At 42.9% G+C, this 23,237-nt stretch overlaps 1 protein-coding gene across 2 annotated transcripts in view; it reads left to right on the top strand.

Moving 5' to 3' along the window:
- MTHFD1 (methylenetetrahydrofolate dehydrogenase, cyclohydrolase and formyltetrahydrofolate synthetase 1) overlaps nt 1–23,237 on the top strand; it is a 61,535-nt gene that overhangs the window by 2,810 nt on the left and 35,488 nt on the right. For both annotated transcript variants that reach the window (XM_028115004.1, XM_028115078.2), the window contains 7 exons: nt 11,561–11,645; nt 17,861–17,920; nt 18,347–18,400; nt 19,285–19,421; nt 19,566–19,666; nt 21,626–21,762; nt 22,634–22,745. In XM_028115004.1, the coding sequence (XP_027970805.1) occupies nt 11,561–11,645; nt 17,861–17,920; nt 18,347–18,400; nt 19,285–19,421; nt 19,566–19,666; nt 21,626–21,762; nt 22,634–22,745 (686 nt within the window). The remainder of the gene's footprint in view (nt 1–11,560; nt 11,646–17,860; nt 17,921–18,346; nt 18,401–19,284; nt 19,422–19,565; nt 19,667–21,625; nt 21,763–22,633; nt 22,746–23,237) is intronic.

Below are 23,237 nucleotides of genomic sequence, written 5' to 3'. Positions count from 1 at the left end.
TGTATGATCGGTTTTAGTAGAAATTGCCAGTCTTTCCAAGATAGTTTTGCCAATTTAGTCTCATAGGGTACTTGTGAAAAATATCAATGCTTGGGTGCCCACACCAGACTGTTTTAATTGGAATTGCTAGCAATAAGCCACTGGATTCAGATATTCTCTAAATCTTTTAAAAACTCATTTCTGTGATTCTAATGCATCCTGAAAGTTGAGAACCACTTATTTAAAACCTTAGATATAAATCTAGTTCTCATCATTGAAGTATGGTAGTGACTTGGTTATAAGGATTGAAAGCATTTTCTGGGAAAGTCTGTTCCAGGTATAGAAGGGCACCAGCCTACTCAGAGTTGATTTGGCTTCCCTTTTACAGTGCCCTGTGGTAAGGTGATCAGTTAGTTCCTACTAACACAATTTTAGACTAAGTTCTCTTTGTACTTACAGAAGATCTTTCATGTGTTAATAAAATGGCTCAGAGACTGCCATACCTTGGCACCTTGACTTTCATGGAGAGCTTGACTCCAGGAGCTGGTACTAGTCACAGTTCCTCAGAGAGAGGGAGCATTGGAACAGGGGACAGCCTTCTTGGCTCATGGGGTCATGCAGTACCCCCCGCAACTTGTGCTGAGGCTGCAACAGGCTTCGACTCTTGGGCTATGGCTCTGGGGGAACCTGAACAAGAAGGTACTTCTTACAGCTTTGAGTAGGTTGGACTCCATGTGCAGGCTCTGGGCAGTGTGTCCCCACCTGTCCTCTTTCACTAGGTCAGGGACACTCTTGATGGGAAAGGTAAATGAACTCCTTACATGGCAACCAGGGATCCTGGAGTCCAGGGAAGGGGTCCCCTATTCTCCAAGGGTGCAGGTCAGCTTTCTTGGTTGCCCGCAACTATTGGTTCTCCCTAGGAATCACTTTGCAAGCCTTCAAGGCCCTTGGGCAGTCTCTTCCCTGATACAGTGTTTGAACTGTAAAATTTCTTACTTGGAGAAAGAGTGGTACAGGTCATGAGTTCCACAGTCAGAATTTCTCCAAAACCCAGTCCACTCAGTCCATCCCGTCCTGCTGCTCAAAGTGATGTGATTTGGCCAAAGGTCATTAGGCTGGTTAATGGCAGAGGTTCAGCTGGGACAAAGTCGTCTTCTCCCAGTACATGGTGTTTTTTACTCTGTCAGGCACTTACTACTTTGCTAAAAGGAATTTCGTAAACTAACCTTTTTCTTTACAGCAGTCTTCCTTTCACTGCCATGCTTCCCACTCTGCTGAGAAAGACCATCCTTGAGTTTGGTCTACTTCTATTATTCTTCCTTTGTACCTTCCTCGGAGCTAGGACTAGACAGAGTTCATCATTCCAGATTCCATCTCTGCCTGTTCTACCCTGTGGGAAATCTAGTTGCCCAATTATCTCCCTTTGGAAGGAATACCCCCATTTCTCCCTTAAGGGGAATTCCAAGACTCTATCCTGAGTTTGACAATTGGGAGAGATCTGAGGTTTAGAGGCAAGTGTGTGTCATTTTGGGGTATTTATTCACTTTTTCAACAAATATCTGGGTGTCTTTATGAAAGCACTCTTCAGAGCCTAGAGACTATGGCAAAATAGCCCAAAACCCTACTTCTGGAGTTTGCATCCTCTTAGGTAGACAGAGACAATAAAATAGGTACAAAAATGTGAAATGGTGAAAAGTGCCAAAGGGAAAACCAGAGTAAGGAAGAGGAACAGAGATTTATGAAGCATGGGGGGATTATAATTTTAAATATGGGAATTAAGCTCATACTTATGGGAAAGGTGACTTTAGGGCAAATATTTGAAGGTGATGGCTCCGGGGGCCTACCAGTGTTATGGGGAAGGGAGTTCCTGACCAAAAACACAGCCTGTCCATGACCTCACTGGTTATTAAATGACTGCCTTGGGGTCAATCGTGATGGCCCCAGAGAAGCCGACTGAGCAGAGTTGCTGAGAGAAGTACATTGTCATTGGTGGTGAGAGCCCACCCTGGCTTAACAGAGGTGTCCTTCTAAGAGATTATTCATAGGAGTGAATAATAAGATTCTTCAGTCAGTTGGGAGTCTGCCTTTGGCTCAGGTCATGATCCCAGAGTCCTGGGATCGAGTCCCGCATCCGGCTCCCTGCTCCGAGGGGAGTCTGCTTCTCCCTCTCCTTCTGCCGTTCCCCCTACTTGTGCTTGTGCTCACGCTCACTCTCTCTCTCTGTGAAATAAATAAATAAAATATTTTTTTAAAAAGATTATTCAAAAGAGTGGAAATTAGATGGAAGAACCACCCTGGTCTGGTTTTCAGGCTAGAAATTACAGTTCTTCACTATGTGTTCTTTTCAGAGTGGGTCCTACTGAATCTTGTGTGATTTGTTTGCCCTTCCCTTCTCTTTGTTTGCTATACTGGAGTCCTCCATTGGTGGCATTTTTCTTGGTCAAGTCTTCTTTCTGGAAAGACTGGTTGTGAAGAGACAGGGGTTTGCTGCTTGTCAGGTCAGTGAGAGAAGTTGCTCTTAGTTTTTGTAGGTTGAGCAGAGCAGGTTGGATAAGTCTGTAAGCTCCCTGCGGGCGGTATCCCCAGAGCTAGATACAACACTGCCCTCTCTGGGGATCCCTGGGTGACTTAGTTTACCTCTTAGTGCCTTAGTTTCCTCATCTGTATGTTGGAGGAGTAATGGCCCCTAATTCATAAGGTTGTTGAAATTAAATGAGTCATTACTTGTAAAGCATTTAGAGCATTCCATGGCACATAGTAAGTTTTAATGAATTGGTCCTTAGGAAGTACATGTTGAATAAACAAGTCGTGTTTGTATTTATTAAAGCTGTATTTTTGGCAACTGGCTTACAACCTTGAACCTTAAAATTAGAATTTATCCTACTGGTCAAAGATAAAAATGGAACCATGCATGGCTATACATTTAGCTCCAGGGCCAGAACTCTTTCTGGAAACAGAATTTGCTCATCACAGGGAAGGGCTACTAAATGTTGATAAGCTTTTTATTTTGTCCTGTAGATAAAATACCTGTAGACCCTTCTGTGCTTAAAAAAAATTTGCCTGTAATGAGATCCAAAGTGCAGGCCTTTCACAAGTTATCTGGAACCTTGAATGCCCAAGTTGGCTTGAGTCTGGGAGCCTTGTAGGGGAGGAGGTGGGACCTTGTGCGAGGTTGTAAATAGCCAGGCCCTGGAGTATAGTTACCCCTGGCAGAGTCTGGAGCTGGCAGCTGACTTCTTTGACCATAGCACCAGCAAAGGTCCTGACACAGGACGTGGCCAGGAATAAGTGTCCTCATCCATCAGGAAGGTTGGCGTCAGGCAGCTTGGGATTTGGACAGTGGGGCTTTGAGTAGGGGTGTGTGTCGGCCCCTATGTATCTCTATTTGCATGAAGAATCCTCGGGAATGGGGCGCCTGGGTGGCTCAGTCATTAAGCATCTGCCTTCGGCTCAGGTCATGATCCCAGGGTCCTGGGATCGAGCCCTGTGTCCGGCTCCCTGCTCTGCGGGAAGCCTGCTTCTCCCTCTCCCTCTCCCACTCCCCCTGCTTGTGTTCCCTCTCTCACTGTGTCTCTCTTTGTCAAATAAATAAATAAAATCTTTATTAAAAAAAAATTCTCTGGAAGAAGGATTATCAGGCTGGCCTAACACGGAGGAGGGTCCCTGGAGCAGAGGGTTAAAGGCTCCCTCCCCTTTCATTGACCCTGGTAGGGGCTGGGCAGGGTAGAGGTGAAGGCCTTCTTGGCCAGGGCAAGTCAGTCAGCCTCACTTTCCTGTTCCATACTAGGGGTGGCGATAGCCATGTTTATATCCCGGGGTTGTGAAGAGGATTAAAGAGTGTGTAATGTCAGGCTCTCGGAACATGCCTGTGTGCTACTGCAGTCGTGACCGATTCTCTGACATCAGATCCACAGTGCAGAAAGCCCCAAGCACCCCTGCGCCGTGCAGTTAGCTTCCCCTGCTACTTTCCCGTAAGGCGTCTCCTGGCACCCTATAAATCCATGAGTTTGAAGGAGTGGCTAACCAGGCCACAGGCAGGATCCCTCAGCCACCCGGGCCACCTCGCCCTCCATTTTGCAGTTTCTGAAACTTCAGCCAGAAGGACTAACATGACCAGGGCTTAGAAGTCTGGGGCAGGGACTCTATAGTGCATTCTTTTGCCTTGCCAAGGGCTTGTCCCTTGCTTGCTAAAAGGAATTGCAAGCTTGTATCCACTGGATTTGTCTCTTCCTGTTAGGAGATGAATGGACTAATTAATCTGTTTGGAAGGTTTCCAAACTGCTTCTCTTCAGAAAGTCATTTTCAAGATTGGAGACAAGTCAAACCTTCTTGCTTCGTTAGCTAAGCTTATTTTCTTTGCCCCCTTGCTTTTGATGAAAAGCTCTTCCCCTGGAGCCTGGGTAGGAGAAGTACAGCTTTGAGTTGTTGGTGCTTGAGGAGTATGAGGAAATAAGGGAGTGTTTCTATAAAAGGTTTTGCCAGAGCCTGTAAGAAATTTATCTTCACTGACTTAACATGATAAACGATCTTTCATTTTGATACCCAAGTATTAGTCCCTGTTTATTTAGTAAGCAGCCTTTTAGACCTAAGCCCTTTTTACCCAAGGTTTTCCTTTAGCCTTCTCTAAAAGCAGAAAGCTCAGGTGAGGCTTTTCTCAGATAAGAGTTCTTTGCCTGCTCTTCCCCTCCAAGTGGAGGCCCCCAGTCTGCCACCTTCTTTCCACATTCCACTTGGATGATGATCCCGAGGCCTGCTTGGGACTTGGGGCCATCATCAGCTCTGATGGCCAGATCTGTGGTTAATAGTGAGACTGATTCTGGGTGTTTGGCTCTCACTTACAGATCCTCATAGTTGGGGCTATCATCCCGTGATGTCTCATAACGCTTGCTACCAACTAATGCTTACAAAATGGTGGCCTAAAGGCCAAATAGAGTTATATATTTTGTTGGGCTTACAGTTATTTTTAAAAATTGGATTACTTCCCAACACATTTATGTGTGTAATTATACTCCCAAATCTGGATGCCTGGCTTTTTGAAAGGAGATGGAAGCTTAGCAATGCTGTACTCTCTATTCTTAATGTCACCAATTTGTCGGATCAGAGTAGAAGCTGCCCTCTCTCCCATATGAGGGGAGATGGAGGTGGGACTGCATTGTTCAGGAATCCTACCACACCTGGTTGTATTCACCTGAACTCTGACTCTATTCAGCTGAACTCATTCACCTCTGAACTCTCAAAAAGGTGTCTTTGTGACCTTTCTCTAATGCACTTTTTTCTCTCTCTCTCTAATGCACTTTTAATCCACTTTTAGATTCCTACCTTTTATGAAACCTTTCTTGATCAGTTCAACCTAGTTTCCCAGCTCCATTTGTTCCTTCTAGATCAGTGGTTCTCAAATGGGGCCAGTTTTGTCCTTTTCTCCACCCCAGGGCGCATTTGGATGTGTTTGGAGACATTTTTGGTTGTCATATGGGGAGTGGCCGTGTGCTAGTGGCATCAAGAGGCAGAAGCCAGGGATGCTCCTACTAAACATCCTACAATGTAGAGAAGAGCCCCCCCTGCCCCCCAACAAAGCATATCTGGCCCAAATGTCAGTAGTGCTGAGACTGATAAACCCTGATCTAGAAACTTAAGGTAAGTAGTTATTTTATGATTGTGTATGTGGATGACCTGTACACTCACTGGGAATTAGATTCATTAGAAATTTATACCATTTAGCCATATTCATGTCATGAATATCAGGCAATTTACCTTCCTTAGGTCTTTGAGAGTTTGAGAGAATTGGGTGCAAGAATTTTACATTATAAATTTTTATTGGAGCATAAAATAGATTCACATTAAGCTTTCAAATATATATTTGAGGTACCTCTCAAGTTTAGTATATATTTGCATTAATTATAATTCTTATTTTAAATATTCTTCAACATAATGAAGGAAAGTACTGATGTTAGTTGACTGTTCTGTATACTGATACAATGTAGCTGTTACTATTATGTCATGTAGCAGTGAAAACAATCAGTTTTTGAAAGAAGGTAATTTAGTCTTTAAATATGACTTAACTAGGAATTTGAAGTATATGTATTTCTTGGAACACTAGGTGGCCTCATAATCACAATGGATTTTACAAGGAACTACATGGTTTTTTTTAAAAAATCTGAAGTATTTTTTAGCAGTATAAAAGTTGTTATGGACAAATGAAATAAAACAACAAATGAACAACATGAAAATAAAGCAAATAAAACATTTGTGTTGTACCACACTGTTAAAATCTTACAACAATAATCTATTCCTTGGGGGAAGAAGCAAAAGAAATTTGTGTCCTTTAGAAAAGCCCTACATACTGAAGATGAATGTCCTTCCTTTTTCTCTGATCAATTACTAAAGGCTTATTCTGTGTACCTTTGAGAATCATTTGAGAATTACTCTAAGCTTGTGCTACATTTCAGTGTTAACTGAGGCAGCTTTATTTTCATCATGTAGATTTCTTAGTCAATTGGTTAAATACCTTTTACTGCTTCCTTTTTCCACCTACAGCTCTGTTGAAATGTACCTGTTGGGTGATTTTAGCAGTGCTTTTTTTTCTCAGTCATAAAATGTCCAAAATTTGAAAATGAGCCATCATGTTAAATAATGAGTTGTAATTTGTAGTGGACTTTTCCAGGAATAATTGTATAAGATTTTGGGCAAAAGAGATCCGGATGACTATTTAAGGGTATTAGGGTTCTTTGGGGGTAATGTGATTCTATAGGGATGTGCACCTTCAACTTTTATTGATTAGGCTCCTATACAACTGTATGTGACAGAAGTTGACTTGGAGAAAACCAATAGTAATGCACATGACTCTTGTCTGTAGAGATTCGAACACATTTTGACAGGTTGAAATAGAAATGATTTCTACCTTGATTTTCGCCTGTTAGAAAAAAAAAGATAACCCCAAACATTGCATTTTATTGGCCAATAGCAGTGCTTCTCAACCTTGGGTGCCATTAACATTTGGGCTAGATCACCGTTTGCTCTCTTGGGCATTGTACAATATTTAGTTGCGTCTCTGGCCTCTACCCACTAGATGCCAGTAGCCACTTAGTTAAAACTGCATCTGTGTCTGTATCTAATTGGCTATGATTATTTTACTAGTATCAGTCTAACAGGACCAGAGACTGTAATGGTTTACTGCTACTTTGTCTCACCACATTCACTGGCACTCTAGTACGGATTTCTCCTATGCTGAGATTGAGATAGATCTTCCCTTAGGTTTTAGAGAATGTTGATGCAGGATGGTAAGACTCTGGCATCCAGAGGTCTGCTATTCAGGGGTCAAGGGAGTCTTTCCAAGTGCCTATTTCTGCCTCACTTTGCCCCAGAATCTTTACCAGGATAGTGTGACTCATGGACCATGGCTAGAAATCAAGGCATCTGCAACTCAAGGAAGTTTCTATTGATTTAGGAGGTTTCAGTGATTCAGAAATTGTTCTAGCATTTTAACTGTTAGAAATAAGGAACTATAAAAACTGAAGAGTTTTCTACCATTTAACTCATCACAGCTGTCTGACCCTAGAAGAAAGGTCGATGAGGGAAGGAGTGTTAACTTTTCTCTCTGTGTATGTATTTCATAGTTTGTTAGCTTCAGGCATGCTTGACACTTGGCTTTTGTTATTCCACTTTTCATTTGAGTTCTTCAGTTAGTAGCCAGCCCAGAAAACCAAGGCAGGGAAAAATTTTTAAGGGACCATGGAGACCTAATTCAACTGTCATGATTTTTTTTCCTTGCTAGAGCAGAAAACTTTCTGCCTATTACTTTAGTGTTCTGATTCTTGTTGATTGTGGTCTCTGTACATTTTTAAATGTCTCATGCTATTCTGATCATGTCTCATAAAGAGGCCTATATGTTAGCTTTTAAACAAATCTTTCTAGTTAGAAGAATATCCCTGCTAATGCAACTTCAAAAACAGTCCTTCTTAGAAAAAGTTTAAGGGAGTCATTGTAACTGATCTCAACCTATGATCTTTTTTAGAAAAAAAATTTGCATACTTAGACCCATTTAAATTATAGCACAGAAAACCCAGAACATGTTGGGGCATCTGGGTGGCTTAGTTGGTTAAGCATCCGACTCTTGGTTTCGGCTCAAGTCATGATCTCAGGGTTGGGGATTGAGCCCCACACACAGTCAGCTTGAGATTCTCCCTCTCCCCATCCCCTTGCTAGCTCGCTCGGTCTCTCAAATGAATAAATAAATCTTAAAGAAAGAAAATACAGAACATTTTGTTCTTTGCTCTTAACCTACTGGGCTGAAATATTTTCCACCTATACCACCTTGTAGTACTGGGTTCTCATAGCTTGCTACCTGCTCGGTAAAAGTGTTATTTTTAGTTGTCCCGAGACTCACTTTTTCAGGTCTTGGATGGTCATTATTCTAGAAACCTTATAAGATTTGGTAAATAAATTCACAGTATCAGTATGAAATCTGCTCTATGCCTTAAAATATTTGTGGTCGTCAGTCCTTCCAACTCTATTTTACAACTCCCCAAACCTCAGAGTCATCTGTAGCCCTGGCATTTTCTCTGTGCTTCATGTTAATACATCTAGAATCTAACCACTTCTTGCCAGCATCCTATAGATACAGTAGTCCAAGCCACCATCACCTCTGGCCCAGGCCAAGTTTTGAATAACTTCTTGCTTGTGTCCCTGATTCTTACCTTTCTCCCTATAGTCTGTTCCCAATTCAGCAGCCAGGGGTAATCCTTTAGAAATGTTAAGTCCTATCCTGTCAGCAACCAGGAATAATCCTTTAGAAATGCTAAGTCCTATCACATCAGCCCTGTTTCAAGTCCTCTCATGGCTTCCCATCACATACATAATAAAAGACAGGCTACCTGGGTCTACCTGATCTGGTTGCTGCTTCTCCTGGGACCTCATTTACCCACTCAGGGCCTTTGCACTTGCTGTTTTTTCAGCCAGTTGGCTCTTAGAAAGCCACAGGACTGCTCAGAGCCCATTTCTATATCTTTGGGAAGAGGAAAGCCTCTCCTCCCTCAGTTACCAACATTATTGAGAATCTCAGATACAGGTGTCCCCCATGATTCGAAAGTACAACGTTCCTATGAAACCTTTCACAAGCCAAAGTGGCACAGAGCGAAGAAGCAGTTACCATTAATTTATATGGAAAATTTTTTGAGCGTTCCCAGACCCAAAAAATAACCTTGCTTAGGCTTTTCTGATACCTTAGGGCGCATCTTGCTAATAGATGCACAAAATAGTGCCTCTGTAAGGGCTTGCTGCAAAACAAACACTGGATGCTATTTTTGTTTTTTGCCTTTTTTCATAAAAGGGAAAATCCTTTGGATTCCTTTCGGTTAGTGAGAACAGGCACTAATGTAGGTCTTTCTGAAAAGTGAAGTAGAGAAACCTGAACTGCTGGATTTTTACCATGGCTGTATCAAGCTGTTTTTGCTGTTGTTCCTGATTATTGTCTTACATTGTGCCTAGAGATGCTTTTTCCACCCCCAGCAAATTTTTTTTTTAAAGATTTTATTTATTTGAGAGAGAGAGAATGAGAGATGGAGAGCACTAGACGGAAGAGGGTCAGAAGGAGAAGCAGACTCCCTGCTGAGCAGGGAGCCCGATGCAGGACTCGATCCCGGGACTCCAGGATCATGACCTGAGCCAAAGGCAGTCGCTTAACCAACTGAGCCACCCAGGCGCCGACCCCCAGCAAATTTTGCGTGGGTTGGGAGCATTAAAGGAGAACCAGTAGGAACCTGTGTCTAGGCCTTTGCAATTTGAATAACTTCTTGCTTGTGTCCCTGATTCTCACCTTTCCCCCTATAGTCTGTTCCCAGTTCAGCAGCCAGGGGTAGCCCAGCACTCCATCCAGTCAAGCAGGGGAAGCAGCCAAGACTGGAACTGCTGGGGTGTTTCAGTGGCAGGCCAGGGAAGACATGGTGGCTCCAGTATTTCCTATTCTCTTGTGGCAGAGCAGTGCTGTGGCCTCTGTTCAGGTCATATCCCAGTGAAACAAAATCCAACAGTCTATTCATTCTTTTGAACTGTACTATTGTATAGGATAATTGATACAACTGATTTTTAAAAATAAGGTCACTAGCTAGAAATACAGCTTTGAACTCTTAAGTATGACCACTTATATCATTCAACATTCTTACCATTGATGAGGCTAATCCAAATAATCTATTTCTTGTGACACCTGTGCCTATTTATGTCAGTGGATTGTAAAGTGTGCAGAACTGGATCAGGGAGTAACCACATTAGAAAGAGGGAAGAGATGTTTGCTAATGTCTGTAATAGCGGTTAAGATGAAGAAAGGCAAATGACAAAAATGGTCCTTCACCAGAGACAGATCCTGTTCAAGTTCACGACTGTATCATAACTGGGCAAAGTTGGACTATTTTGAATATTTACTTAGGGATGTAATTTAATGTACTTGATGTCCTGTTGCATTGTTGAGAAGTTTCATGTTTCATGAGAGGTGATACTTTTTTTTTTTTAAGATTTTATCATTTATTTGACGGAGAGAGACTGTGAGAGAGGGAACACAAGCAGGGGGAGTGGGAGAGGGAGAAGCAGGCTTCCCGCTGAGCAGGGAGCAGGGCTCGATCGATCCCAGGACCCTGGGATCATGACCTGAGCCGAAGGCAGACGCTTAACGACTGAGCCACCCAGGCGCCCTGAGAGGTTATACTTTTGACCTTGTGTTAAATTCTTTTGTAAGGAAAATTCTTTTGTGAATTAGAATATAATTTATAAATTCATACTGACTTTGGAGTGGGATTCATTGATTATCATTCAGCCTTATGTGGATACCCTGTGATCATCTTACCAGGGAAGGTTGAGTGTGTTTGAGCTCTAGTTCTTTACTGCAGAATTTTTTCATGTAGCATCTGGGGAGAAGAAATGCTGAAAAAGATGAGGATAAGCAGCCTTCCAGAAATGCTGGTTCAAGTTTTCATTTGTTCACTCTGTGATTTTGAATGCCAACAACTAAAATGTTTTTTTTTTTAATTTAAATTCAGTTAATTAACATATAACGTATTAATTTGTTTCAGGGGTACAGGTCTGTGATTCATCAGTCTTATATAACACCCAGAGCTCATTATAGCACATACCCTCCCCAGTGTCCATCACCCAGCCACCCCATCCCCCCACCCCGTCCCCTCCAGCAACCCTCAGTTTGTTTCCTGAGATTTAGAGTCTCTTATGGTTTGTCTCCCTCTCTGGTTTCGTCTTATTTCGTTTTTCCCCTCCCTTCCCCTGTGATCCTGTGTCTTGCTTCTCAAATTCCTCATATCAGTGAGATCATATGATAATTGTCTTTCTCTGAAACCTAGAATGTTTTAAAATAACTGTCCCCATACCTCGTGACCCAGTCAGTGTCATTAGGAGTTAGAAAAGATCCATGTCTACTTGAGTCCTGGAGGGTGGATGGGAAATTCATGGTACATACTATATCAGATAATGCGTATTCAGTGAAGATGTTTTGAATTTAAAAGAGAAATACATGTAATAATCCACATGGCTTATTTGTGCTTGAAACACTCGATGTTAATTCCAGCCTTTTCTTTTCCTCTAGGCAAATAAGGGAGAGACTGAAGAACCAAGTCACTCAGATGAAGGAGCAAGTTCCTGGTTTTACACCAGGCCTGGCAATTGTACAGGTATTGTGATCGTGTTATTTCCACTAATATCTTCCTCTCCAAACCTCTCAGCAGCACTTAAGACAGCAAGCACTTCACATCTCTCCTTTTGTTTTGCTTTGTTTTGTTTTGTTTTGTTTTCCGTGAAACCTCCTTTCAGGTTCTCTCTGCAGGCCACCCCTCTTCAGCTCAACTTGTAGATGTTGGTGTGTCCTGGCCCTCTGCTATTCTCTGTGGGCACCTTTTCCCTAGTCCAGTGTCTCTTGACCTTTGGGTTTTAGGACCGCTTCACACTTTTCAGAATTTAAGATCTTAGAGAGGTCTTATGTTTATATGGATTTACCATTGATATTTACTGTATTAGAAGTTAAAATAAGTTTTTAAATATTTATACATTTTAAAATGCCAGTAGTAAGTTTATTATATGTTAGCATAAGTAACATTCTTATGGGAAAAAAAAAAAAAAAAACTTTTGGGGCATCTAGGTGGCTCAGTCGTTAAGCGTCTGCTTTCAGCCCAGGTCATGATCCCAGGGTCCTGGGATCGAGTCCCACATCCAGTTCCCTGTTGGGCGGGAAGCTTGCTTCTTCCTCTCCCACTCCCTCTGCTTCTGATCCCTCTCTCGCTGTCTCTCTCTGTGAAATAAATAAATAAAATCTTAAAAAAAAATAACTTAAAAAACAAAATGTAGTGAGAAGAGGGACATTATTTTACATTTTTGCAAAAACACTATACTATCTGGCTTAATAGAAGACGGCTGGATTCCCATCTGCTGCCTCCTTGAGCCTTTTGCTACACGCTGGCTTGAGTGAAATATATGAAGAAAATCTGGTCTCCTGTAAATGTATAGTTGTAAAAGGGAAGGCTGTTTTTAGTCCTCTTCCCAGATAAGTGTGGCTGCTTTTCTTTGTTACTACAACAGGACTTCGTAAGTTTTACAGGTTAGTTGCAGTGTGGAATCTGAAAGTGTTATCAGTGAACTTTCCTGCTTGGTTACATCAAAATCCGTTGTATTTTGTTGCAGTTTGAATGGATATTTACCCATCCTTGGTTTGTTTTGTCCTTCATTTCTCATTTGGAAAAAAATGATTCGCTGAATTATGCAGATTTTCCAAATGTTAACGCATTTCATTATGCAATATAAAGAAAATCACAGGTGTTAATATTGCCAACAAACTCATCAGAAAAAGTTTGTAATTATTGAGAAGTTTATCAAGCTCACAGGAGTGGATAAAAAAGTTCTCATTTTCACTTGAAAGCTCAGATTTTGCCTTTAGCAAAATCTGTTAGCTGTTTTCCTTGAAGTAGCAGGCTCACTTTGTCCAATTTTGAGAAAATATTTGCCAAATATTCAAGCGTGAATAATCATTGTCAGTTTTTTCAAGTAAAGATAGTGTTCCATTTAAAAAATGCGGCAGTTCTGCTTGCAAGGCCAAAAAGCACAGGCTTTTCCTGGTGACAGCCACCTCTGTGTGGGACAGAAGTGCTTTACGAATGCTTCCCAGTTCTCAACGCAGGGTATTAAGACGACATGAATGCAAGGGCTCAGGTCTCATAAAATGAAACAGTTTTCCTGCTTCATCAAGAACGCTTTTTTTTTTTTTTAGATTTTATTTATTTATTTGAGAGAGAACAAGAGCGAGCGAGAGAGAGCGAGCACACACAGAGGCAGAGGGAAAGGGAGAAGCAGACTCCCTGCTGAGCAGGGAGTCCCACGTCGGACCCACTGAGCCACCCGGGCGCCCCCATCAAGAGCACTTCTAAGTGAAATTGGCATCTGTTTTTACAGTGTGTGGCGTGACTAGTATCATTTGGTGCCACTGCCTTGATTTGTGCTAAGTCACTGGCAGTCTTACCCACCATTACCTGTGCAGCATTAATACAGATGTCATCCTACAGTGAAAAAGGCAGATGACATCATAGTATCATGATAAAATAGTCTGGCACTCGCAGAGCTTCTGAAAGGGTCTTGCGGTTCCCCCAAGAGTGTGTGAACCGTGGTTTGGGAACCGTTGCCCCAAATCTGGTAATTTAACCTGGCTCTCAGTACCAGCTCTAGGTCAGTAGCTTCTAAACCTGGGTTTCTTCTGAATTCTAGACTCTTGGTTTCTAGGACATCTCTCATTTCCCTTCCTTTTCTAATCTCCTTTGCTTACTGTTCCTCATTTTCCTGATACCTAAAGCATTTGAATGCCGCAGGGCCCAGCCATGAAGCCTCTTTTCCACCTGTTCTTTCCCTAAGTGAGCTCACTCAGTTCTCCCAGCTGCTGGGAGATTTAGGCCCCTCTCCAGGGTTTCTTGCCTGAGCTCCTGATTCATCCCATAGGAGGCATTCAACAAATGTTTGTTGTGTAGACAGACAGACAGATGTACATTTGAAGGGTTGATTTGGATGACAGGAGACTGATAACTTTCATTTGAAATGCCCTTTAGAGATGCCTGCTTCCTCAATTCACATTTCTGTGTGTGTGTGTGTCTCCATGTGTTATCATCTAATCCCTTGCTAAGTTTCTGTACTGTGTTCATCAAGAATTTCAGAGTGAATAGTTCTTAAATATTTCCCCTACTGCTGTTCATTGTCTAAGAGGCCTTAGCTGCGAAGAAAAGCACAGAAGGCCTGTGGTTCTGTCTGGTGTGTTCTCTGCTGTGGTGGGTTTTTTCCTTTTTTTGCAAATTAATGGGAATCAAAGGTATATGTTGTGGGCGTTCACTTGGGACATCTGGGAGACCAGTTATTTCTTGGCTTATTCTTGTAAATCGTTTGTTGTAGAAAGAGTAAATGTGGTAGGCAAGAACTTTATTTCTGTAAACCTTTCAGAAGGTTTCAGAAAGGATCCAAAATAATTCCAATTTTAGCAATATTGCGATTTTTTTTCCTGTTTTTAAGATTGACTTCCAAACTTGTATTTTAAATTTATTGATTGCAAGTGTTTTCGTTACATAAACACTGTTCTGCAGCTTGTCTCCTGTGTCCTTGCCAATAAAACAGTGGTAGAATATTTTAATCTTGCGCTTTAGCACCAGATTCAACATCTTTCCACGATGCAAGGCCTACACATTATGTTGGAATCACATCCCTGCTGCCTCAGACCTCTTGTTTTTTCCCTCCTGGTGACTGACACCACTTCCCACACACTCAGCCAGAAACGCAAGCTCTTTAGGATTTCTGTCCCTCAGTCCCTTAAGACCCCTTAGTGAATATCATGCTATTGATTGTGCCTCTCATAAGCTCTTGGTATGTGTTCCCTCCTTTCAGTTTCTACTGCTCCCACCCTCTCGGGCCACTACAGTCACCTGCTTACAGGTTTTAGGCTTCTGATCTGGACACTTCCAGTCTGTCTTTCTAGCTACAACTGCAGGACTGGTCATAATCCATCCAACCACACCCACGCCATCCTTTGTAGAAGGAATGACAGTATGTACAGGATCTCTCCCTCCCCCTCTGCCCCCTCCCTCTCCCTGCTCACACTCGCTTGCTCTCTTTCTCTCAAAATAAAATAAATAAAATCTTAAAAAACAAAAAGCAGGGATTAGTTAATTGTGGCCCATATCCAAATGCTGCCCAGGTTGGAAAGGGTAAGAATGAAGCAGAAGAATATATGATAGATTATGTGGCCTCCAAAAGCTAAAATATATACAAACAAAATAGTTTGCAGACTCTTGGTGTTAAAAAAAAAGTCTTGAGGCACCTGGGTGGCTCAGTTGGTTAAGCATCCAACTCTTGATTTTGGTTCAGGTCATGACCTTAGGGTCGTGGGATCAAGCCCTGCATTGGGCTCTGCCCTGAATGTGGAGCCTGAGTAAGATTCTTTCTCCCTCTCCCTCCCCACCTCTAAAAAATAAAAGTCCCTAACTTGTTCAGGGATAGGACTTTTTTAGAATAATGTAATTCATCTTTTTCAAGGAAGAAATTAGCATTACTGGTAAAATGTTTCAGTGATTTTCTTGATAAACTGATAGGATTAAGATTTGTTCTCAGAAACCGGTCTTCCACCTACTCATTTGACTGTCAGTCAAGAATCTACTGTTCTCAACTAAACATTCGTTCTGCATCTAGTCTCTAGTCTATCAATGATTGTATAACCATTTTTCCCTACAAAATGTTCATACTGGGGCACCCGGGTGGCTCAGTCAGTTAAGCATCTGCCTTGGGCTCAGGTCATGATCTCTGGGTCCTGGGATTGAGCCCTGTGTCAGATTCTCTGCTCAGCGGGAAGCCTGCTTCTCCCTCTTCCTCTGTGGTCTCTGTCTCCCCCTCTCTCTCTCTCAAATAAATAAATTTTAAAAATTAAAAAAATAAATTAAAAAAATAAAATGTTCATACTGAGAGTCTTTGGATTGGCTTTTAAGAGGTCTTTTCCTTTGCATTAGGATTATAATAAAACTTTGATATATGCTTATAACTAAAACTATTACACTTTCTTTTTAAAACTGGTCACAGTTTTGGAGTTTATGGTTTGTTTGGGTTTTTTTTAAGATTTTAGTTTTAAGTAATCTCTACACCCAATGTGGGGCTCAAATTTATAACCCCGAGATCAAGAGTCACATACTCCACCAGCTGAGCCAGCCAGGCTCCCCTGGTTTTGGAGTTTTAGAAAAATTCTTTCGGAAACATGCAGACAGAAAACAGTTACCTATAAAAGAACCACAACAAAAGACTTGAGACTTCTCTTCTGTCACACTAGATGCCGAAGATAGCATCTCTGAAGGAAAATGTTATGACTCCAGATTCAGCCAAGTGAATCCTGTCAAGGGCAAAAACAGCAGAAAAATATTTTCAGATACACGTAGACTCAGAAAAGTGCCCACATACCTTTTCTGGGAAAGTGACTTAAAGTTGCATTTCAGCTACCTGGGGGGATGTAGGAAAATAAACTATAGAACAGAGAAGTTGTGGTTTAAAAAGGACTGGCCATGAGCAGTCGAACCATTTAATCTCAGAGTTAAGTTTAAATAATTCAGTGTAGTTATAAATACTAATGAAAATGTGAAGAACAATACTGTTGTATTTGGAACCACCTCCTTTCCTACTCAGATCTAAGAATCCCAGAGTGTCTCAAACGTGATAACTGAATCCAGGAGGGCTGGGTGGTAGTGACAAGGAGCACATAGAGGAAATGACTGAGGAACAAATATGAGAGGCTCCGAAATTCTAGCAGTTCCCCACAGGAAGAAGCTAATGCAGAGAGGTGCAGGTAACCCATAAAAAATCAAATTCCCCTCAAAGGATTCCTCTGATTCTTGAAATTCAGAGGAGCACAAGCAAAACTGAGAACTATCTATAAAGAACAGCTGAAGCTTAAGCATAAGGCCAGGTTCTGGAACCCTGAGGAGAGCTTCCAGTGACAGCAGCAACGTGACTGACAGGGACTGGAAATACTCTGTTCCTAAGGCCAACTTCTTTCTCTGTGGTTGTCCTGTTTAAAGGAGTGCGGCGTCTGTTGTCTGTGGTATCAGCAGGCCTGCCGTTTTTTCCCTCTGCAGTTCTACGAGCAACCAAACTTACATCGATCACGGGAACTTGGAAAATATCTGTAAAATAACATTTTACAGATAGATGATTACAAGTGAAAAATTACAAATATATGTACATGATGAAAGACACTGAGGGAACATAGCAAGATGCAGCGTGGTGATTCAGAGGACTTGCTTCTGCACCATGCCTTCCCCTCTCTCTTGAGGGCAGCACATAGCCCTTTGCCTTGCATAGGTGTCTCTTCCGTGTAAGCTAGAATTAGTTTCACCCCAGCTGGTTTCTCCTCTGTGTAGCTGGGCAAGAGAACTTTCCACTGCCCCTGGGGGTGGGAGAGAGGGTGCAGAATATACCCTCTGGGTGTTCTTGGCTTCCATAGCCATGGTGTTTTTCTTGCCTAATGACAGTTCAGCCCTCCGTGCTCTGTTCTGTTATGTCAGCTCAAAGGCAGACAAATTCCACGTTTCAGGTAGGGCTGTGGCACCTTCGCTCAGTTTCCAAGGCAGATGCATATGTCCCCTCCTTTTTTTTCTTGTGGCTTTTTCAGTGGGAATTGGGTGGGCCTTGTTTGGGGAGGGATTGGTAACACCACCTGTGTTCACATCTCCGTTCTGTCCCAGCATTCTCCTGTTCTCCTGTAAAGGTCTCTGCAGCAAGAGTCTCATGATTAAACGTTCCTTTTATCAAAACTAAAATTTTAGAAGCTTTTCTGTACACTTTGCCTTTCCTTGATCATCTGATTTACATGTATTTATTATTCTAGGTTGGCAACAGAGATGATTCTAATCTTTATATAAATGTGAAGCTGAAGGCTGCTGAAGAGGTAAAACCCGGAACAGCTGCGCCGTCACCCCCACTCCCCTCCCCAGCTCTTGTTGATGACCCCTTGTCCTTTGCAACCCTCCCTGTAAAAACTGTCATTGGCCACCACAGACTTGAGTTTCTCAATTTTGCAAGTCAGAAATGTAGGACTTAAGCTGCAGTCTCTGGTTTGCCCTTGAATGTTTTCTAATCAGTGATCCGCAGACTTCCCAAAGAGCAGGGAGAGTGGACATGAAATTGCTTGAGTGCAGTGGTGACAGTGAACAAGGATGAATGTGTCAAAGTGAGAGACTCATTCTTCAGAACATACGAGGCTGAAACGGTGACTAAGACCACCTGATTTGATTTAGTCATCTTGGTTAAAAGAAATGGGCCCATGTCTCATGTGCTCTTGCCACTGACCTGTTTTAAATGATCATTTTTGCAGATTGGGATCAAAGCCACGCACATTAAGTTACCAAGAACTGCCACAGAATCCGAGGTGAGCTGTGATGGATTGATTGTTAAGAGGACAACTAAAGTGCATTCCTCTCTGGCTTTTGGGTTAGTGGAATTTTAGGGATTGGTACATTTACCACAGGAAAGACCTTGAGGCAGTTCTTTCTTCATAGACTCTGCCTCCAGAAAATATTTGCAAACACCCACAGAGTGAATGGTACCATCGTAGGGTATGGCCGCTTCGTACTCAGCGCGTGATTGCAGCATCATGTGCTTCAAATCCCCTGCAGTGTTCATTAAAAACTGATCCTGGGCCTGTAGCTATTTGCCTTTTAAAAAACCAAATATGGAGTTCGGGGAAAAAAAAAACCAAATATGTATTCCATTTCTATGATGTTCAAGAATAGGCTAAACAAATCATCAGTGATTAAAGTCAGAACTGTGGTTTCCCAAGGGTGGAGGGAGTAACCGGGAAGGAACAGGCGAGGAAAAGAACTTTCTGAGGTCATGGAAATGTCCTACATCTGCGCCGTCCAGTGGGGTAGCTCCGAGCCCCATGCGGCCATTTAATTAAAATAGAATGTAATGTAGAATTCAGTTCCTTGGTTGTGCTAGCCACGTTTCAAGTATTCATTCGCCATTACTGCATGGCAAAGTGTGCATGATAGAACATTCCTTTCGTCACAGAAATCTTGACTTGCATGAGTAACATGGGTATTACTATTAAAGTTCTTAGCTCTTTGATGAATTCCTTACCAGACACTGAAGATTACATTTGGTGTTAGAGTTGCTCTCAGGTTCAAGGGGAGGTACATTCTAAGAGGACTACAGTTAAACTCCTGGGGGAAGATAGAGCTACTGAAAAGTGTTTTCTCCATCTTTTTGGTTTCTGTATATTATACACATTGTGTGCGGTGTTACTTTTAGGTCTTAAAGTACGTTACATCATTGAATGAAGACCTCACTGTACATGGTTTCATAGTACAGCTGCCTTTAGATTCAGAGAACCCCATTAACACTGAAGCAGTGGTCAATGCGATCATACCTGAAAAGGATGTGGATGGGTGAGTGTGCCTGGGCTCTCTATGTCACGTTGCATGATTCTGACTATATTTCTGTTTTCGGAACAAACCATATGTGCTTCTAAAGATTACAGTAAAGACATCTAATTACTTTCATTTCCCCCTTCGTTGCTTTCATTGTTTTAGGTTAACTAGCATCAGTGCTGGAAAACTTGCTAGAGGTGACCTAAATGACTGTTTTATCCCTTGTACGCCTAAAGGATGTTTGGAACTCATCAAAGAGACAGGTAAAAACAAGTGAATGAAAACAAAGCATCATTTCTTGGGCCTGGTTTAGACACATGGAGGCAAAGAGGAGGTACCCTGTGGGCCCTAAATAAAGGGATTTGATTGGCACAAGGACCTATCAACTGGGAGCTTTACCTAAATTCTCAATTTTCTCAACAGCTCTTTGAACTAGGTACTATTATTGCTCAACAGCTTGAGAAGACAGTCTCAGAGAGATGCATAACTTGTCCAAGCAGTAGCAGAAGCAAGATTTGAACTCAGGGTTACTTGAGTTTCAAAGAAATTTATTTTTTATGAAAAAGTAACTTATCAAATAATAAAGATTCAGACAAAGGGAAAAGTCCCAACCCCCACAATGGGCCCTGAGTCTCCATAATAGTTTGAGGACTCGACAGATGGCTGGAAACAGATCTCTTGAACAGTTGGCCATGCTACCCCATTACCTAGTCAACATCTTGGTATTTTAATTTCATCATGAACACTTTTTGCAGAGGTTATTTTTTACAAGGAAATGTGTCCTATTTAAAGGAAGTGGATCAGAAGTTTTAAGTGGAAAGTGTTGGCCAGTGTAAATGAAAGTTTTCTGTGATTGGAAGAAAAGGTCAAGTTATAAGCCTTGGGACAGTTATTACCGTTTAGTCCTATAACTAAATTTATATTCTAGCATATTTAGCAAATTGTATTACAACTTGATAGGAACAAATCCCCTGAGCCACAGAAGCTCTAGGCTTCCCACTTAGTAATAGTGAAGCTATTTGCCCTAACACAGCTTCAGGTCCTTTGCTGAATCCTAAAAAGTACAGAGTAAGGTACCTTTTAAACACTTCACACTTGGAGGGCTTGACTTCTAGATGTTCATCATATTAACATTATATAAAAGCTTAGCTTTTTTGAATAAGATGTTATACAAGAAGCACAATTTAAATACAACCTGCCTTGGGGTGCCTTGGGGGCTCAGTCGGTTGAACATCCAGCTCTTGGTTTCTGCTAGGCTCATAATCTCAGGGTCAGCCTGAGATCAAGCCCCGTGTCAGGCTCCATGCTCAGCATGGTCTCCTTGGGATTTTCTCCCTCTCCCTCTGTCCCTACCCCTGCTCTTGGTCTCTCTCTCTCATGTGAATAAATAAACCTTAAAAAAAAAATTAAACACAGCCTGCCTTAAGCAAGAGTTCACTTCAGCAGGACTGGGTAGAGGGTCTCAGGCGGAGTCTTCAGGATCTTATCCCTGCTTGCTTCTGTGTGGTGACTCCTTCAGCTCTCCTTGGTGGTCCAGAGCAGATCTCATTGGTTGGGGTGGAAATGTGGGTGAGCACCCAAACCATCTCTGTTGAGTAGAGTATGTCAGTCCTAGAAAGGACATTGTGATAGCACCAGAAGAAGGGATGCTGAGTAGACAAAAAGAAATCTTACAGCTACGTTTAAAGTTCCCCTTTATCACTGCCCTGTAAATAACCCTATGGCTCAGGCCCTGTGTCAAAAGAGAAATGCAGCTGAGGAACTGCATAAATGAACTTAACAGAGCTAGAAAGACTTACTGAGACTTCTCTAATATCCTTTGCTTTTCTCCAGCCCAGCACAGGCATCCTATTTGTTATAACTACTTTTCCCACATAAGTAAATCTACTGTCTTTGTCCATATGGCCGTTTAGCTGTATGTCAGGGTTTCTTTTTTCTTTGAGTGTAGGTTTTCTTCCCACTCTCCTATGACTCAATGAATGGATCTTGGCTTAGGCAGCTCCCAAAAGCCCCCAGCAAGAAGGACACAGTACAAGTCCCAACTTGTAACTGAAATCCTAGAGTTGAGAGTATTATTGCCAAGGAAGGGATATTTTTAGGAAGATTTCTGGTTGATGCTAAGAACGCGTTTTTGTGCACTTGTTCTGAATTTTCCCATTTCGGTGGCATGTGAAGAGGGCAGCTTCTCCTAATACTCTCACCCACCCTGACTCTTCTTTCAGGGGTGCAGATCGCTGGAAGGCACGCAGTCGTGGTCGGGCGCAGTAAGATAGTTGGTGCCCCCATGCATGACTTGCTTCTGTGGAACCATGCCACAGTGACCACCTGCCATTCCAAGACTGCCAATCTAGGCGAGGAGGTAAGGGGTCCAGAGTGCAGTGGGAGAGGGTGTGTGTGTGTGTGTGTGTGTGTGTGTGTGTGTGTGCGCACACGTGTGTGGTAGGTCTTCTCACATAGTGGGAACAGCTAACATTTAAGTGCCAGACATTGCCATGTACTTTACCTCATTCGATATTTCATTGAACCCCTCTTGCTGTCTCTTGTTTCTTGTCTCATCTTACATGATAAACAAATTTCAGTTACAAAACTTGCCCAAGTCCTGTAGCTCTTGTTCTGATCGTATTCTCTCCGTAGTGGCCTGCCTTGTGGTAGATAGGGACTAGCGGTTCAGAAACTGGGATGGAGCCCAGCAGCCAGATCGAGGATGTGTAACACAGTGGTGGCCTCAGAGGTCGAGGTGCTTCAGAGGGGGCATGTGGACAGCAGTGCCATGACATGTGTCACATCTTGTTCTTGACCCTGCATCAGATTCCTGGGCCCGAGGATTCTCACACGTACCTACCCATGTTGACAGCGCACCTTCTCTTTTAATGCTCCCCAAGCAGTGTTCTGCGGGAAGCGCTAGTCCCCAAGGTCTATAGGAGAGGGGGCAGTCTCCCAACACGATAATCAGAGCTGGGCCTATGGCGCCAAGCGCATGCCCATCCCCGCCCCACATGCTTTCATCACATTCCCCGCTCAGGAAGATGGCTCGTACCGGGAGCGTTTTGGCCTGCGCAGGAGCGAGCACAGCACAGGCAGGGCTGTCAGGGACGGTGTGCGGCCCCACTCAGAATAGCTGATGGCAAGGAGCAGTTTCGTACAAAGCTTACTCTCTTCCACCTCTAGGTTTCTTTCTTTTTTTAATGTTCTACCGTGTCATTTCTGAAGTCAAAACCTTCTTTCCCTAGGTAAATAAAGGTGACATCCTGGTGGTTGCAACTGGTCAGCCGGAAATGGTGAAAGGGGAGTGGATCAAACCTGGGGCAATAGTCATCGACTGCGGGATCAATTATATCCCAGGTGAGCGCTGCTGGAGAACGAAGGTCATTGCCGGAGGTGGGGGAGGCAGAGAACGATGTCTGGATCATTAAGGGAAGCCTACGTGAGAACCCCTTGTCCCCTTTCTGGCGGGAAGAGCTAAGGCTCAGAGCAGGTGTCTTGCCCATGGTGTAGACAGTTAGTAGACGGCATCGTGACCAGCGGGACAGCAGAGCCCGGGATTTTAGCCGGTACTAATTTTAGTACCAGGCCTTTCCCGGAATGACTTTGTCCAAGGAGAGGGTGGGAGAGGCGGATCTCTCGCTGTCCCTTCACGTACAGATCAGCCTTTGTTTTTAACAAAGGATGGCTGGGGGCGCCTGGGTGGCTCAGTTGGTTAAGCGACTGCCTTCGGCTCAGGTCATGATCCTGGGGTCCCGGGATCGAGTCCCGCATCGGGCTCCCTGCTCAGCGGGGAGTCTGCTTCTCCCTCTGACCCTCTCCTCTCATGCTCTCTCTCTCTCTCTCTCTCTC

This window comes from Eumetopias jubatus, unplaced genomic scaffold (genome assembly GCF_037043125.1).
Source record: "Eumetopias jubatus isolate StellerSeaLion01/CBP00866 unplaced genomic scaffold, mEumJub1_p1.0 scaffold_7, whole genome shotgun sequence".
In the NCBI taxonomy this organism is placed as follows: domain Eukaryota; kingdom Metazoa; phylum Chordata; class Mammalia; order Carnivora; family Otariidae; genus Eumetopias; species Eumetopias jubatus.
The sequence above is the reverse complement of the archived record's forward strand: the minus strand, read 5'-3'. Positions and strand labels throughout refer to the sequence as shown.